Source organism: Tachyglossus aculeatus, chromosome 21 (assembly GCF_015852505.1).
Source record: "Tachyglossus aculeatus isolate mTacAcu1 chromosome 21, mTacAcu1.pri, whole genome shotgun sequence".
Lineage (NCBI taxonomy): Eukaryota > Metazoa > Chordata > Mammalia > Monotremata > Tachyglossidae > Tachyglossus > Tachyglossus aculeatus.
In genome coordinates, this window is record NC_052086.1 from 37,074,864 (window position 1) to 37,091,854 (window position 16,991).

Genomic DNA, 16,991 nt, shown 5'->3' on the forward strand with positions numbered 1-16,991 from the left:
ATGGTCTGGTGGGGGGAGACAGACATCAATATAAATGAATAAAATTACAGATTTATACATAAGTGCTGTGGGGCTGGGAGAAGGGGAAGAGCAAAGGGAGCAAGGCAGGGCACGCCAAAGGGAGTGGGGGGATGAGGAATAGTGGGGTTTAGTCTGGGAAGGCTTCTTGGAGGAGATGTGCCTTCAGTAAGGCTTTGAAGGTGGGGAGAGTCATTGTTCTGGCTTTGAGGAGGGAGGGTGTTCTAAGCCAGAGGCAGGATGTGGGCCAGGAGTTGCGGGCTGCTATAATAATAATAATAATAATAATAATAATGGCATTTATTAAGCGCTTACTATGTGCAAAGCACTGTTCTAAGCGCTGGGGAGGATACAAAGTGATTAGGTTGTCCCACGTGGGGCTCACAGACTTAATCCCCATTTTACAGATGAGAGAACTGAGGCACAGGGAAGTCAAGTAACTTGCCCAAAGTCACACAGCTGACAAGTGGTGGAACCGGAATTGGAACCCATGACCTCTGACTCCAAAGCCCGGGCTCTTTCCACTGAGCCACAGCTGCTTCTAGACAGGTGAGATGGAGGCACAGTGAGAAGGTTAGCACCAGAGGAGCGAAATGCAAATTGTGATAAAGTATACTCTCCTCCAAGAGGCTTTCCTGACTAAGCCCTCCTCTTCTCTTCTCCCATTCTCTTCTGCACCACCTTGACTTGCTCCCTTTATTCATCCCTCCTGCCAGCCCTATAGCACTTATGTTCACATCTGTCATTTTATTTATATTAATATCTGTCTCACTCTCTAGACCGTAAGCTTGTCGTGGGCAGGGTGTCTGTTTTACTATACTCCTCCAAGAGCTTAGTAATAATAATAATTATGGTACTTGTTAAGCACTTACTATGTGCCAAGCACTGTACTAAGCGACAGGGTGGACACAAGCAAATGGGGTTGGACACAGTCCCTGTCCCGCGAGGGGATCCCAGTCTTAGTCCCCATTTTACAGATGAGGTAACTGAGACCCAGACCAGCAAAGTGACTTCCCTAAGGTCACACAGCAGACAAGTGGCAGAGCCGGGAGTAGAACTCATGACCTCCTGGCTCCCAGGGCCGTGCTCTACCCACTACGCCATACTGCTTAGTACAGTGCTCTGCAAACAGTAAGTGCTCTATATAAACACGACTGACTGACTGACTGACATATTTAAGAGAACACCTGCGGTTTATAGGCTTATCTTTGTGATGTCATTGTAGATCATTACCTATTTGTTGTACAATAGACTGGTTATAAGACTAAGGTCTACTGATAGAATAATGTTCTCATGCCTGAATAGGCCAACAACCATGCAAAAATGTTCTCTTTCTCACCTTGATTTGCAGAGGCTGTTGCAATGGGGGATCTGCCTCGGACTGGCCCCGGTTGCGTTACTGTGGCTGTTCCTGAGATCACTGTCCGCTGTACTGGAGTACTCGGAAAAGATACAGTCCTACCCTCTGGCTTCTGTCCATACTGCACAGGTTGAAACAATCTGAAGACCCAGAAGCAACAGAAAATTATGAATTAATTTTCATTGTGTAGATGAGATTAGCAATTTCAGTGCTACCATGGGGAAGACCTACATTATTTTCCCAATTCTAATCTCATTCCAAAATGGTAAAAGCATAGGAGGACTACATATCTTCTAGACTGTGAGCCCACTGTTGGGTAGGGACTGTCTCTATATGTTGCCAACTTGTACTTCCCAAGCGCTTAGTACAGTGCTCTGTACACAGTAAGTGCTCAATAAATATGATTGATTGATATCTAGTATGTTCATTCATTCATTCATTCCAACTGTAGTTGTTGGGCACTTACTGTGTGCAAAGCACTGTACTAAGCGTTTGGGAGAGTGCAATACAACAACAGACACATTCCCTGCCCACACCGATCTCATAATCTAGAGGGGGAGACAGACATTAATATACATAAATAAATACATTTATTACATTTAAATTAAATCTTTGGGAAGAAACCATATGGTTGGTGTCACAGCAGGTGATCAGTAACTTCCAGATCGTAAGAACCTCTGATGTAATACCCATTCAAAATCCCCTCAGGCTTGCAAAACTAACTCCACTTCATGAATCTGGCCTAAGAGAATCCATGCATCCACACGTCTGTATAGCAAAGGTCCCTAAAACAGCATTGCTTACTACTGAGTCAATCTAAGCCCATAGCTTCACTCCTATTTAGCTTTGGAACTTAGTGACCAGTGAGCATTTCGTTAATTAAAATGAACCTGTGCATTAATTCACAAGTTGAACCCGGAGAATTCCCCAATAAGTCTATCCACTGTAGATTTACTAGTCACCAACCATGGGTGCGGGGAGGGTATGGGGAACATGGAATCCCAATGCCAGTGTATTATGAAGCTTGGAAGAGGCATAAAAGCCTGTCCTTCCTGCTTCCTTTTCTGTAACTTTAATCCCAAAGTCACGGTAGTTGCCGTGGCGGCAACTGTGGAGGAAAGGGCACTTGGTACAGTGATCTGCACACAGTAAGCACTCGATAACTATCACTGATTGATTGATGGGGACTATAATAATAATAATGATAGCATTTATTAAGCGCTTACTATGTGCAAAGCACTATTCTAAACGCTGGGGGATTACAAGGTGATCAGGTTGTCCCACGGGGGGCTCAGAGTCTTCATCCCCATTTTACAGATGAGGGAACTGAGGCCCAGAGAAGTTAAGTGACTTGCCCAAAGTCACACAGCTGACAGTTGGCGGAGCTGGGATTTGAACCCACGACCTCTGACTCTAAAGTCCGGGCTCTTTCCACTGAGCGACACTGCTTCTCTATTAGGTGGTGGCAGAGTCAGATCCTGGACTCTCCTTTTTCCCAGGCTCCCTCCTTTGCCTCCTTACTTTCCCCTCATCTTCCTCTTGCTTCCTTCCTTCTCTCTCCCTTCATTGTTGGTGATAGTGCTTTGGATTTCATTCATTCATTCAATCGTATTTATTAAGCGCTTACTGTGTGCAGAGCACTGTACTAAGCGCTTGGGAAGTACAAGTCGGCCACAGAGAGCAACAGTCTCTACCCAACAACGGGCTCACAGTCTAGAAGGGGGAGACAGACAACAGAACAAAACATGTAGACAGGTGTCAAAACCGTCAGAATAGAATTATAGCTATATGCACATCACTAATAAAATAGAGTAGTAAATATGTACAAGTAAAATAGAGTAATAAATATGCACAAATATATATATAAGTGCTGGGGTGGGGAGGAGGTAGGACGGGGGGCGATGGGGTGGGGAGGAGGAGAGGAAAAAGGGGGCTCAGTCTGGGAAGGCCTCCTGGAGGAGGTGAGCTTTCAGTAGGGCTTTGAAGGGAGGAAGAGAGCTAGTTTGGCAGGTATGTGGAGGGAGGGCTTTCCAGGCCAGGGGAAGGACGTGGGCCGGGGGTCGACAGTGAGGAGGTTAGTGGCAGAGGAGCGGAGGGTGCGGGGTGGGCTGTAGAAGGACAGAAAGGAGGTGAGGGAGGAGGGGGCGAGGGGATGGAGAGCCTTGAAGCTGAGAGTGAGGAGTTTTTGCTTGATTCGAAGGTTGACAGGCAACCACTGGAGATTTTTGAGGAGGGGAGTGACATGCCCAGAGTGTTTCTGTACAAAGATAACCCAGACAGCATAGTGAAGTATAGACTGAAGCGGGGAGAGACAGGAGGATGGGAGATCAGACAGGAGGCTGATGCAGTAATCAAGTCGGGACAGGATGAGAGATTGAACCAGCAAAGTAGCAGTTTGGATGGAGAGGAAAGGGCAGAACTTGGCGATGTTGTGGAGGTGAGACCGGCAGGTTTTGGTGACGGATTGGATGTGTGGGGTGAACGAGAGAATGGAGTCGAGGATGACACCGAGGTTGCGGGCTTGTGAGACGGGAAGGATGGTACTGCTGTCTACGGTGACGGGAAAGTCAGGGAGAGGACAGGGTTTGGGAGGGAAGATAAGGAGCTCAGTCTTGAACATAATGAGTAGACGGCGGGCAGACATCCAGATGGAGATGCCCTGAAGGCAGGAGGAGATAAGAGCCTGGAGGGAGGGAGAGCAGGGGTGGAGATGTAGATTTGGGTGTCATCAGTGTAGAAATGATAGTTGAAGCCATGGGAGTAAATGAGTTCACCAAGGGAGTGAGTATTGATAGAAAACAGAAGGGAACCAAGAACTGACCCTTGAGGAACCCCTACAGTAAGGGGATGGGAGGGGGAGGAGGAGCCCACAAAAGAGACTGAGAATGAATGGCCAGAGAGATAAGAGGAGAACCAGGAGAGGACGGAGTCTGTGAAGCCAAGGTTGGATAGCGTGTTGAGGAGAAGGGGGTGGTCCACAGTGTCCAAGGCAGCTGAGAAGTTAGAGGAGGATTAGGATAGAGTAGGAGCCATTGGATTTGGCATGAAGTTTGGATGAAAAGGTATTCTCCACGGCTGCAAGTACAAAAAAACTGCTGGGCAGTCAGCAATCCATTATAGGTGGTCTTCAGGTAGACGGTCCTTTGCCACAGTTTTGTGCTTGGTCCTTATCGTGTTGGACACAGAGATCTTTCTCTGCTGAGCTGCCTCAGCCGGCCCAGATCACCTAACGTTGGAACCACTGCCTAAACCCACCAGGATTCCTTCTGCCTTCAGGACATCTTTACTTGGATGTCCTGCTGGCACCTCAAACTTGGCATGTCCAAAACAGAACCCCCTCATCTCCCCAGCCAAATCCTGCCCTCTCCATGAATTTCCCTTTACTACAGATAGCGCCACCAACCTCCTCATCTCCCAAGCCTCTACCCTTATCACTCATTCAATCCCTAGATTCAATCTGTCACCGACATGGCTAAAATCCACCCTTTCCTTCCAAACTGCTATCATATTGACCCAAGTACTTATCCTATCCTGCCTTGATTGCTTGGGAAGCAGCATGGTCTAGTGGAGAGAACACAGGCCCGGGAGTCAGAGGGCCTTCTAGACTGTGAGCCCGCTGTTGGGTAGGGACTGTCTCCATATGTTGCCAACTTGTACTTCCCAAGCGCTTAGTACAGTGCTCTGCACACAGTAAGTGCTCAATAAATACGATTGATTGATTGACCTGGGTTCTAATCCTGGTTCTGCAACTTGTCTTCTAGACTGTGAGCCCACTGTTGGGTAGGGACCGTCTCTATATGTTGCCAACTTGTACTTCCCAAGCGCTTAGTACAGTGCTCTGCACACAGTAAGCGCTCAATAAATATGATTGATTGATTGATTGTCTGCTATGTAACTGTGACAAGTCATTTAATTTCTATGTGTCTCCCGCCCCTTCGCTCCTCCTCAAAATGGGGATTCAAGACCTGTTCTTCCTCTTACTTAGACTCTGAATCCCATGTGGGACTCACTTATCTTGTTTCTACACCAGTGTTTAGTACAGTGCTTGGCACATGGTAAGCGCATAACAAATATCTCAATTACTGCATCAGCTTCCTTGCTAATGGTGACGATGATGATGCTGGCATTTATTAAGCGCTTACTCTGTGCAAAGCACTGTTCTAAGCGCTGGGGAGGTTACAAGGTGATCAGGTTGTCCCACGGGGGGCTCACAGTCTTAATCCCCATTTTACAGATGAGGTAACTGAGGCCCAGAGAAGTTAAGTGACTTGCCCAAAGTCACACAGCTAACAATTGGCAAAGCCGGGATTTGAACCCATGACTTCTGACTCCAAAGCTCATGCTCTTTCCACTGAGCCACGCTGCTTCTCCTGCAAACCTCCCTGCACCTTGTCCCTCCCCACTTCGGTACATACTTCACTCAGCGCCTCTGCTGTCAGTCTCCCCCTCTAGACTGTAAACTTGCTGTGGGCAGGGAATGTGTCTGTTATATTGTTGCTCTGTACTCTCCCAAGCACTTAGTACAGTGCTCAGCACAGCGTAAGTGCTCAGTAAATACAATTGAATGAATCGAATGAATGAAAGAGGAACAGAGGATAAATATTGGGTCGCAGTACGAGGGAGATTAGGTAGGAGGGAGAAAGCTGATTGAGTGCCTTCAGGAGTTTCTGTTTGATGTGGTGGTGGAAGTACAACATTGGAGGTCTTTGAGGAGTACAGAGATATGGACTGAATGGTTTTTCAGAAAAATAATCCGGGCAGCAGAGTGAAGTATGAACTGCAGAGGGGCAAGACAGGATGCGGGGATATCGGCTTGGAGGCTGATGCAGAAATCAAGGCAGGAAATGGTGAGTACTTAGATCAGCAGGGTAGCAGTTTGGATGGTGAATCTAGAGATGTTGTGATGGTGGAACCAACAAGTTTAAATCCGTAGGCTGAATGACAAAATAGTGCATACCTGCTCGGTTTGATCTTCACTGGGTTGGGTCTCACAGGAAGAGGTGAGCTATAGAGCTCTTCAATAAGCTTTCTTGTTACCTTTTGCTTAGGTAACACTTGTGCTTCATACTGAGTCATTTTATTTTCTACCCCAATCAGATCAAATATAGACATGTCGGTGTCCTAGATTGAATAAAAAAAGTGTGGGGGCCAAGGGGGAGAAAAATCTTAAAATTCAGTGTGGAAAACAACTACATTTTGTCAAAAATCACACAAAAACTAAAAACCAACAAAACTACTTTTTGTAATGCCCCAAGTTACCTTGAGTTCCTGCACAGAACAATCCCCCACTTCTACCCTTAGTGACGCTTGCTGACAAATATGAACAATCTGAGTGTTTAGTGTCCCAAATAATTACAGTACTATTAGAATTCTGAACAGGAAATCAGGAAGACTCGTGGTTTATAGTTATTTATTCCAATTTTAATATTGCAGATGCAATGGAATAAAGACCTCTTATGAGAAGAAAACAAGGAATCTCCCTTTGGCACTTGAGCACATTTAATATTCAATTCCTATTTTTCACTAACCTTCCAGATCTCACGTTCCAATGCCCGAAGTATTGGAGAAGCAATTCTTAACTCCAGGGCTTCTGACGCATAAGAGGAGCCAGAAAGTCTGGGATTGATCAAATCAGGATGGTTACAAATCCGTTGCAACTTCATCAAAACGTGAAGGACACTGACAAACTGCCCGCTTTTGAGAGCTTCTTGGGTTCTATTAGAGGAAAAACTCCATTAGTTTGGAAACTCATCAAAACTTCCCCAAAATCTACTTTGAAATGACCCTTAGTTAGAACCTGATGATAATCTAAAAATCTTTTACATTGTTCTGGGAAGTTGCTTGCTATTACTGCACAGGAAAAACATAGTGATGGGCTGAAAAAAGTCACATATTTTATGTTTCTTAACAGCACTGATTATACCTTACTCACAGCCAAACCACTGTGGGGGGACTTTATATGGGTCATTTGGGTCTAAGCAGTTGAGAGTAGCTAAAATGCATTAGGTTAATTGTATTTATTGAACACTTACTGTGTGCAGAGCACTGTACTAAGCGCTTGGGAGAGTATGACAATAAACAGACACATTCCCTGCTCACGAATTAGATGGTATGCTCCCTGTTGGCAGGGAACTTATCTACCAACTCTGTTATATTGTCCTCTCCCAAACACTACAGGGCTCTGCACAGCAGAAGCAGCATGGCATAGTGGAAAGAGCCCGGGCTTTGGAGTCAGAGGTCACGGGTTCAAATCCCGGCTCCGCCAATTGTGTGCTGTGTGACCTTGGGTAAGTCACCTCACTTCTCTATGCCTCAGTTACCTCATCTGTAAAATGGGGATTGAGACTGAGAGCTCTGCGTGGGACAGGGACTGTGCCCAACTTGATTAGCTGCTATCTACCCCAGCTTTTAGTAAAGTGCCTGGAATATAGTAAATGCTTTACAAATACCATAAAAAATATAGTCCTTCATACAGGATTGGAACTCAGCAAACACCGTTAAGGATGAAAAGAGGGGAAAAAAACTAAGGGATGAGGTGGGTGATAATAATAATAATAATGACATTTATTAAGCACTTACTATGTGCAAAGCACTGTTCTAAGCACTGGGGAGGTTACAAAGTGATCAGGTTGTCCCATGGGGGGCTCACAGTCTTAATCCCCATTTTACAGATGAGGTAATTTAGGCCCAGAGAAGTTAAGTGACTTGCCCAAAGTCACACAGCTGACAATTGGCGGAGGTGGGATTTGAACCCCTGACCTCTGACTCTAAAGCCCGGGCTCTTTCCACTGAGCCACACTGCTTCTCGCCTAGTGCTTAGTGCTTTGCACCTAGTAAACACTCAATAAATCTTACTGATGAAGACCATAATGGCACTGAAGTGGTCAGTATTATCCAAGGCAGTAAGGAATTATGAGAGAACAAGGCACAAATGATGCTGAAGTAGAAACCAAACAGGTCTTGTGGCTTAACAGCCTGGCTCAATGGAAAGAGCATGGGCTTGGGAGTCAGAGGTCATGGGTTCAAAACCATGCTCCGCCAATTGTCAGCTGTGTGACTTTGGGCAAGTCACTTAACTTCTCTGGGCCTCAGTTACCTCATCTGTAAAATGGGGATGAAGACTGTGAGTCCCACGTGGGACAATCTGATCACCTTGTATCCTCCCCAGTGCTTAGAACATCATCATCAATCGTATTTATTGAGCACTTACTATGTGCAGAGCACTGTACTAAGCGCTTGGGAAGTACAAATTGGCAACATATAGAGACGGTCCCTATCCAACAGTGGGCTCACAGTCTAAAAGAACAGTGCTTTGCACATAGTAAGTGCTTAACAGTTGCCATCATTATTATTATTATTATTACCACCAAATGGAATAATAATATAATAATTATAATTGTGGTATTTGCTAAGCATCTACTGTGTGCCAGGCACTGTATTAAGCGCTGGGGTGGAAGCTCGCAAATCAGGTTGGACACAGTCACCATCCCATGTGGGGCTCACTGTCTCAATCCGCATTTCGTAGATGAGATAACTGAGATACAAAGAAGTGACGTGACTTGCCCAAGGTCACACAGCAGACAAGTGGCAGAGCCAGGGTTCGAAACCACAACCTTCTGACCCCAGGTCCGAGCTCTAGCCACTACACCATGTTGCTTCTCTATGAAAAGCATGTATATAAATTGCTTCAAAATCACGTTGCAATTTCTCACCGTGGCTGTAGTATAACATCTTCATACAAGGCCTTTTGGCGATTAGACAGCCGACACTTGAGCACATGCTCATATTTCTTAGTTAATTGCTTTTCGACATCTCTTTTTGATCTTCGCAAGATAAATGGTTGTATCATCTAGAAAAAGTGAACATGGCTGACTGCAGACATTACACTTAACTTCTTGATTTATTACCACTATATTAAGATTATTTTCATGTAAACAGACTCTATTATACTCTCCTGTGCACTTAGTGCAGTGCGCTGCACACAGTGAGTGCCCAATAAATTCCACCGATTGATTGAATACCTGATCTTACTGCCCAATTGGCAAAAAAACTGAGTTTTCTGCAAACAATATCCTTAATAGCAAATAGAGACCTGTAATTTCCCCTACCCAACCCCACAGGGGCCTGCTTTCAAGATGTGGGTTAGTTTATTAGTGTTCATCCCTACCCAGTCTGCATACTTCAATCCTCTAACGAGTACTTATTCACTGCACCTCAATCTCACCAATTTTGACCTTGGCCCTTTTCCCACGCCCTGTCTCTGGCCTGGAGCTCTCTCCCCCTTCATATATGACAGGCCACCACTCTCCCCACCTTCAAACCTTTATTAGAATCTCATCTCCTCCAAGAGCCCTTCCCCAATTTAGCCCTCTTTTCCCCTACTCCCTCTCCCTTCTGTGTCACTTCTGCACGTGGATCTGTACCCTTTTAGCACTTGATATTCACCCAACCCTCAACCCCAACAACACATATTAACCACTCCACAACTTATTTTAATGTCTGTCTCCCCCTCTAAGCTGTAAGCTCCCTGAGGGCAGGGAACAGGTCTACCAACTCTTTTGTACTCTCCTAAACTCTTAGTTCAGTGCTCTGCACACCAATAAATACCACTGATTGGTAGGTGGGTTAAGGTTGAGGGTGGATAAACTCCTAGATTTCACTGCAGAAGGCACTTTCATTCAATCAGTGGTATTTTTTGAGCAATTACTGTGTGCATAGCACTGAACAAAGCACTTGGGAGAGTTCAACAGTAGAGTAAGCTTGTCCTCTAGACTGTAAGCTCATTATGGGCAGGGAACATGTTTGCTAATTCTGTTGTACTCTCCCAAGTGTTTAGTGTAATACTCTGCACATAGAAAGCGCTCAATATCATTGATTGGGTAGGTAGACATGTTTCTTTCCCTCAAGAAGCTTACAATCTAGCAGGGCAGACAGATGTTAAAATAAATGATGTAGGGGAAGCAAAAGAGGATAAGGATATGTACGTATATGTTTTGGGGGTGGCAGTAGGGTGAGTACCGAAGTTCTTAGAGGTATGGACTCGAGTTAATAGGTGACTGAGGAGGGAGGGAAAATAGGATGGAGAAATGAAAGATTAATCAAGGAAGGCTTCCACCCGGAAGGGAGGGGATGCAATGTTAGTAGTGCTTTGACGATAGGGAGAGTTTTGCTCTGTCAGATATAAAGGGGAGGAGAGTTCCCAGCAGGAGGGAGGTCATTAAGAAGGGGACGATGGCAAGAGAGAAGAGAGCAAGGCACAGTGAGTAGGCTGGCACAGTACAGCTCTTAGATCCACATCTGTAATTTACTGATTTATATTAATGTCTGTGTCCCCCTTTAGACTGTGAGCTCCTTGTGAGCAGGGAAAATGTTTACTATCTCTGTTCTATTGAATCCCCCAAGCACCTAATATAGTGCTCTGCACAAAACAAATGCTCAATAGATACACATGATTGGTTGACTGATAGAAGAGTGTGGCTGGTGGGCTGGGAGGTATTGGAAGAGGAGCCAGGATAGGTAGAGGGGAGATAGAGCTGACTGAGTAACATGTACAAGACTGAGCTTCTTATCATCCCTCCCAAACCCTGTCCTCTCCCTGACTTTCCCGTCACTGTAGACAGCACTACCAACCTTCCCGTCTCACAAGCCCGCAACCCTGGTGTCACCCTCGACTCCGCTCTCTCGTTCACCCCACACATCCAATCCGTCATCTCACCTCCGCAACAACGCCAAGATCCGCCCTTTCCTCTCCATCCAAACCGCTACCTTGCTGGTTCAATCTCTCATTCTATCCCCACTGGATTACTGCATCAGCCTCCTCTCTGATCTCCCATTCTGTCTCTCTCCGCTTCAGTCTACACTTCACTCTGCTGCCCGGATTATTTTTGTACAGAAACGCTCTGGGCGTGTCACTCCCCTCCTCAAAAATCTCCAGTGGCTGCCTGTCAACCTTCAAATCATGCAAAAACTCCTCACTCTCAGCTTCAAGGCCCTCCATCACCTCGTCCCCGCCTCCCTCACCTCCCTTCTCTCCTTCTCCAGCCCAGCCCGCACCCTCTGCTCCTCTCCTCTTCACTGGTCCTCGTTCTTGCCCGTCCCGCTGTCGACCCCTGGCCCAAGTCCTACCTCTGGCCTGGAATGCCCTCCCTCCACACAGCTGCCAAACTAGCTCTCTTCCTCCTTTCAAAGCCCTCCTGAGAGCTCACCTCCTCCAGGAGGCCTTCCCTGACTGAGCCCCCCTTTTTTCCTCTCCTCCTCCTCCCCTCCCCCCCCATCCCTCTCTGCCCTACCCCCTTCCCCTCCCCACAGCACTTGTATATATTTGTACATATTTATTATTCTATTTTATTTGTACATATTTACTATATTTATTTTATTAATGATGTGTATATAGTTATAATTCTATTTATTCTGATGGTATTGACACCTATCTACTTGTTTTGGGTTTTTTTGTCTGTCTCCCCGCTTCTAGACTGTGAGCCCGTTGTTGGGTAGGGACCGTCTCTATATGTTGCCAATTTGTACTTCCCAAGCGCTTAGTACAGTGCTCTGCACAAAGTAAGCACTCAATAAATATGACTGAATGAATGAATGAAACTGAAAGCCACCTTAGTAGGAATAATAATGATATTCACTGTGGCATTTGTTAAGCGTCTATTATGTGCCAAGCCCTTTGCTGAATGCTGGGGGTGATACAAGATTATCAGGTCCGAGTAGTAGCCGCTGCCAATGCTAGGATGCCCGGTGTGCTCCTTGACCAGGATTGTACTACCACCAGCTTTGAGGGTACCCTGATACTTCCCCTATTTTTCTTCTCCCCAATCCTCCCATCTCACTCTACCCTACTCCTTTTAACCCCCTCCCCTGCCCACCCTACTGTGCCCTAAGGGAAGCAGTGTGGCTTAGTGGAAAGAGCCCGGGCTTGAGAATCAGAGGTCATGGGTTCTAATCCCCACTCCACCACTTATCAGCTGTGTGACTTTGGGCAAGACAATTAACTTCTCTGTACCTTAGTCACCTCATCTGTAAAATGGAGATTAAGACTGTGAGCCTCACATGAGACAACCTGATTACTCTGTATCTACCACAGCACTTAAAAAGTGCTTGGCACATAGTAAGCGCTTAACAAATACCATCATTATTATTATTATTAAGGGGAAAGTGACAGGGAGGCCACCTATGAGCCCCCTTACCAACAGGTTCCTTTTCCCTTCAACAGTTAAATTCTCTTTGGAGTCTCATTCATGCAATCATATTTATTGAGCGCTTACTGTGTGCACAGCACTTTACTAAGCGCTTTGTCTCCAGTCTCCAGGCCCAGAGGCCATCCTCCTGCCACTGTAAGTGGAGACTGGGTCAGGTGCATTGGATCCTCTCTGTGGAGATGTGGAGACGTGGGTTGCGTTTGGATGGAGAGACTGTGGGGGTGGGTAAGGGTTCAAGTACAAAATGCAGTAACTATGCAGGTCTCTAGTTTTCACCCTATGACTTAAAACATACTGCATGCAGAAATTAATACTCCATGGGAACATCATCTATGCACTCATGATTCCACTTTTTCAAGCTCAGGGAACTTTGTTAATTTTTGTTTGTTTTCTGACCACATACCCTCATTTGTCCTCCTAATTCTTCTGTTTAGCTCCAGATAGGCAAATCTTATATACTCAGAGGGTAAATTCCTTGAGGGCAGGGAGTGAGTCATTTCTTTACTCTGTATTTATCACTTCATCGAGGGGGTGCTCAATAAGCATCACTATTACTACTAATACTACTACTAACATTACTACCATAACTCTCAGCTCCCTTCCCCAAGATTTCCCACTATAACCTCTAAGCCTTCTCACATTCTCCTTCCCAAATCTGGAAAACCCTTCTATTGAATAGTCAGAGTATTAATGGCATTTACTAAGTGCTCACTGTGTAGAGAAGCAGCGTGGCTTAGTGGAAAGAGCACGGGCTTGGGAGTCAGAGGTCATGGGTTCTAATCCCGGCTCTGCCACTTATCAGCTATGTGACTTTGGGCAAATCACTTAACTTCTCTGTGCTTCAGTTACCTCATCTGGAAAAAGGGGATTAAGACAACTTGATAACTCTGTATCTACCCCAGCGCTTAGAACAGTGCTTGGCACACAGTAAGCACTTAACAAATACCATCATTATTATTACGGAGAACTGGTTTAAGCACTGGGGACAAATTGACAGGTGAAAATTAGACCCAGGCCCTGGCCAACAAGCGGCTCACAAGCTGAGAACAAGGGAAGGGAAAGGGGATGAATGGCAGACATGTTCAGCACAATCAGCAAAAACACTAAGCAATATAAAAGACAAGGGCAGCAACATGTACAACAAGAGAGATAGGGCACTGTGGGTAGAGGAGCAGAGTTCCACTCTCCTCATGACTCAAAGTCCAACAACACAAACATGACCCCAGCCACAGTCATGATAGTAATGACGGCCTTCTACTTCCTATCTCTGATCTCCCAGTCCTTTCCTTCAAAACACAATTCAAATCTCACCTTCTCCAAAAAAACCTCCCCCGACAAAATGGACGTTAGTGTGGATTTGTGCTCTCCCAAGCCCTTTGTACAGTGCTCGGCACACAATAAGCGCTAAACAAATTTGATTGATTGATTTCCACTTAGTTCCCTCATACACACGATCTATATTTGCCTGTCTTTTCTCCTTTACAGTGTAAGCACATTTCCTTAGTACAGGGATTGTGTTTTGCGTATTCAACTCCTAGGGTTAACATATATGCTGGCTCTGGAAATCACTTGCAACAAACCTCCAGTTCCTAGGAGACACAAATGGAAGACAAGAGGGAAACTGTTTAAGGGGAAAAAAGCTCTCCCTTCTGTCTTTCCTTTCTCTAAGAGTTGCCCCTCTTCATTTCCAGTGATCCAGTAAATTCTGCAGTGTGGTACCAGAAGAGTGACTCTGGGAGAGTGATATTCGACGTGGGGAAGCAGCATGGCCTAGTGAATAGATGGGCCTGAAAGTCAGAAGGTCCTGGGTTCTAATCCCGGCTCTGCCACGTGTCAGCTGTGTGACCTTGGGCAAGTCACTTAACTTCTCTGTGCCTCAGTTCCCTCATCTCTAAAACGGAGATTCAGACTGTGAGCCCCCTGTGAGACATGGACTGTGTCCAACCTGATTAGTCTGTATCTACCCCAGTGCTTAGAAGAGTGCCTGGAACATAGTAAGCACTTAGCAAATACCACCACCACCATCATCATCATCATCATCATTATCATCGACTCTGATAAAATCTGGCCTCAGATACTCTATTCGGTTTGCGGTAGAATGGGAACTAAGTAAATTCTGGTGATTATGGGGCGGAAAAAAACACCTACAACCTACTCTGTGCAACCTTATGACAAGTTTATGACAGTAATCTTGGTTCTCTTCATTGGCTGTTTTCACTGGAAAATCCAAATAAGACCTAGAAATTCCTGGAATTAGAAAGTGCACCATGGTCCACAACTCCATCAAGGTATTATGCAAAGGAGTGTCTATCAATAGTAAACGGTGCTGGCTGTGAAAAAGAAAGAAAATAAGTATTAATGTTGTGTGTATGATAATAAATCCTTAAAATGGCAGATTGTTTCTGAATGCACTGTCCTTCACACTCGCTCAAGAAGGTGGTGAAGATAAAATGAAATGATTTGGAGTCTGGGGGGAAGAAAGATGTTAACATTCACACTTTTACAATTATTATAACCTTTAAGAGGCCTTCCCTGATTAAGTCCTCTTTTCCCCATCTCCCTCTCCCTTCTGTTTCATCTTTGCATTTGGATTTGTGACCTTTGGGGATTTGGTATTCATCCCACCCTCAGTCCCATGACACTTACGTACACATCTATAAATTATATATTTTAAATTATATTTACTTTAATGTCTGCCTTCTCCTCTAGACTGTAAGCTCCTTTACTTTCCCAAGTGTTTAGTACAGTGCTTTGCACGCAGTTGAACTCTCAATAAATACCATTGATTGACTTGAGGCCATTTTGACCTCATTCCACCTAGGAAATTAATTTAAAATCTGAGAAAGCTATCTTGCCTAAATTAAATATTTCGACTGCAAGTCTGTAAGAGACCACAATCAAGACGACTTGCAGTATAGGTAATTCAACCAAGCAGCTTTCCAGGTTGCAATTTCAATCACCTGTACTTCAACAAATCCAAGTTCTCCCAGTTCTCCTCTGGCTCCTTTTTGAGTTTCCTCCTGTAAATCGCAGCTACTGTGCTGCAGAAGAGAAATTTATCCCTAAGGCTCCAGGCTCCTTGAAAGTGTAGGGTGTGAGATGTGGGAACCGGCAGATTTGCCCTTGAAATGACCCCATCCCTGCGGTCTTTTCTGATTCTCTGAACCCCTCCACCAGGGCCCCTAATTCATCCAGCTATTCAGCACCACATTAAGTACTGAAAACAGTAGGTGCTAATGAAAAATGGATTCTAACACGTCTTTGCCTTCACTGGTGTCTTCTTTCATCCCAGATGCCCTACTCAACTGCTCTTTCAAAATTTTCTGCTGTCTGATAGCCTGCTACGAGAAGAGCACGCTTAAAGCTCTGTCTACCTCAGGAGCATTAAGTAGCCCACCCCACTATGCTCCTCTAGACCCAGAGATAGAGGCAGAAATGCTAGAATAACTATACATACACTTTATGCACAGTTGACAATAAATACCATTGGGCCCAATGTCTCTGCAACCCATAACTGACAAATGAGAATTAATTGATGATGACACTCTTGTTTTAAAAAATAGCATTTATTAAGCACTTACTATGTACCAGGTGCTGTACTAAGCGCTGGGGTAGATACAAGCTAATCAGGTTGGACGCAGTCCATGTCCCACATGGGGCTCACAGTATTAATCCCCATTTTACAGATGAGGGAACAGAGGCACAGAGAAGTCAAGTGACTTGCCCAAGGTCACACAGCAGACATGTGGCAGAGCCGGGATTAGAACCCAATGAATCTACTCTAATACAGAACCTGTTTCTTTTATGAACAGGAAAGAAAGTAACTTAAAGAATGTAAATACGGCATGCTCCAAACCTTCGAAGGTTGAAAAGTGCCTCCCAATGCTTTTCTGTCATATTCTTAATTTGCTGCATCTCATCAACGATTAGATATTTCCATCTCAGTTTTGTGAAGGCTTGATGCCCTTTATAAAACTGCTTATAAGAGGTGATGCACACATGGAAGCTATTGGGTTGCATCCATTCCTTTCAAAGACAAATCAGAAGTAATTAACTATGGTCAACATTTACCAGATTATTACCTAAGCAAAAACACAGGTGATTCACTTTTTATTGAAAAAATCTGATTCCAAAAAAAATGCTCCTGAAGCCAATGATTGTAAGAAATACTTGGCCAAACTGTCTATCTTTCAAGACCCTGTAGATTGTAGGCTCTTTTGGTTCGTGGAACAGGTCTACCAATCCTGTTACATTGTATTCTTTCAAGTGCTCTGCACACAGTAAGCATTCAATAAAAACCAATGACTGATCAACTGATCAATCCCTAACAGAAACCACTTATTCAAATATGTGTCTATCTCTGCTGTTAGTCTTTAAGCTCCTTGAAGGCAGAGATCAAGTCTTCTAAG

At 44.9% G+C, this 16,991-nt stretch overlaps 1 protein-coding gene across 9 annotated transcripts in view; it reads right to left on the reverse strand.

Annotated features, from left to right (window-relative positions):
• The window catches only part of LOC119941810 (E1A-binding protein p400-like), a 123,047-nt gene that overhangs the window by 55,592 nt on the left and 50,464 nt on the right, over positions 1-16,991 (reverse strand). For all 9 annotated transcript variants that reach the window (XM_038762319.1, XM_038762321.1, XM_038762318.1 and 6 more), the window contains 6 exons: positions 16,439-16,608; positions 14,738-14,912; positions 9,091-9,227; positions 6,907-7,093; positions 6,336-6,499; positions 1,358-1,518 (listed from right to left, as the gene is read on the reverse strand). In XM_038762319.1, coding sequence (XP_038618247.1) covers positions 1,358-1,518; positions 6,336-6,499; positions 6,907-7,093; positions 9,091-9,227; positions 14,738-14,912; positions 16,439-16,608 — 994 coding nt within the window. The remainder of the gene's footprint in view (positions 1-1,357; positions 1,519-6,335; positions 6,500-6,906; positions 7,094-9,090; positions 9,228-14,737; positions 14,913-16,438; positions 16,609-16,991) is intronic.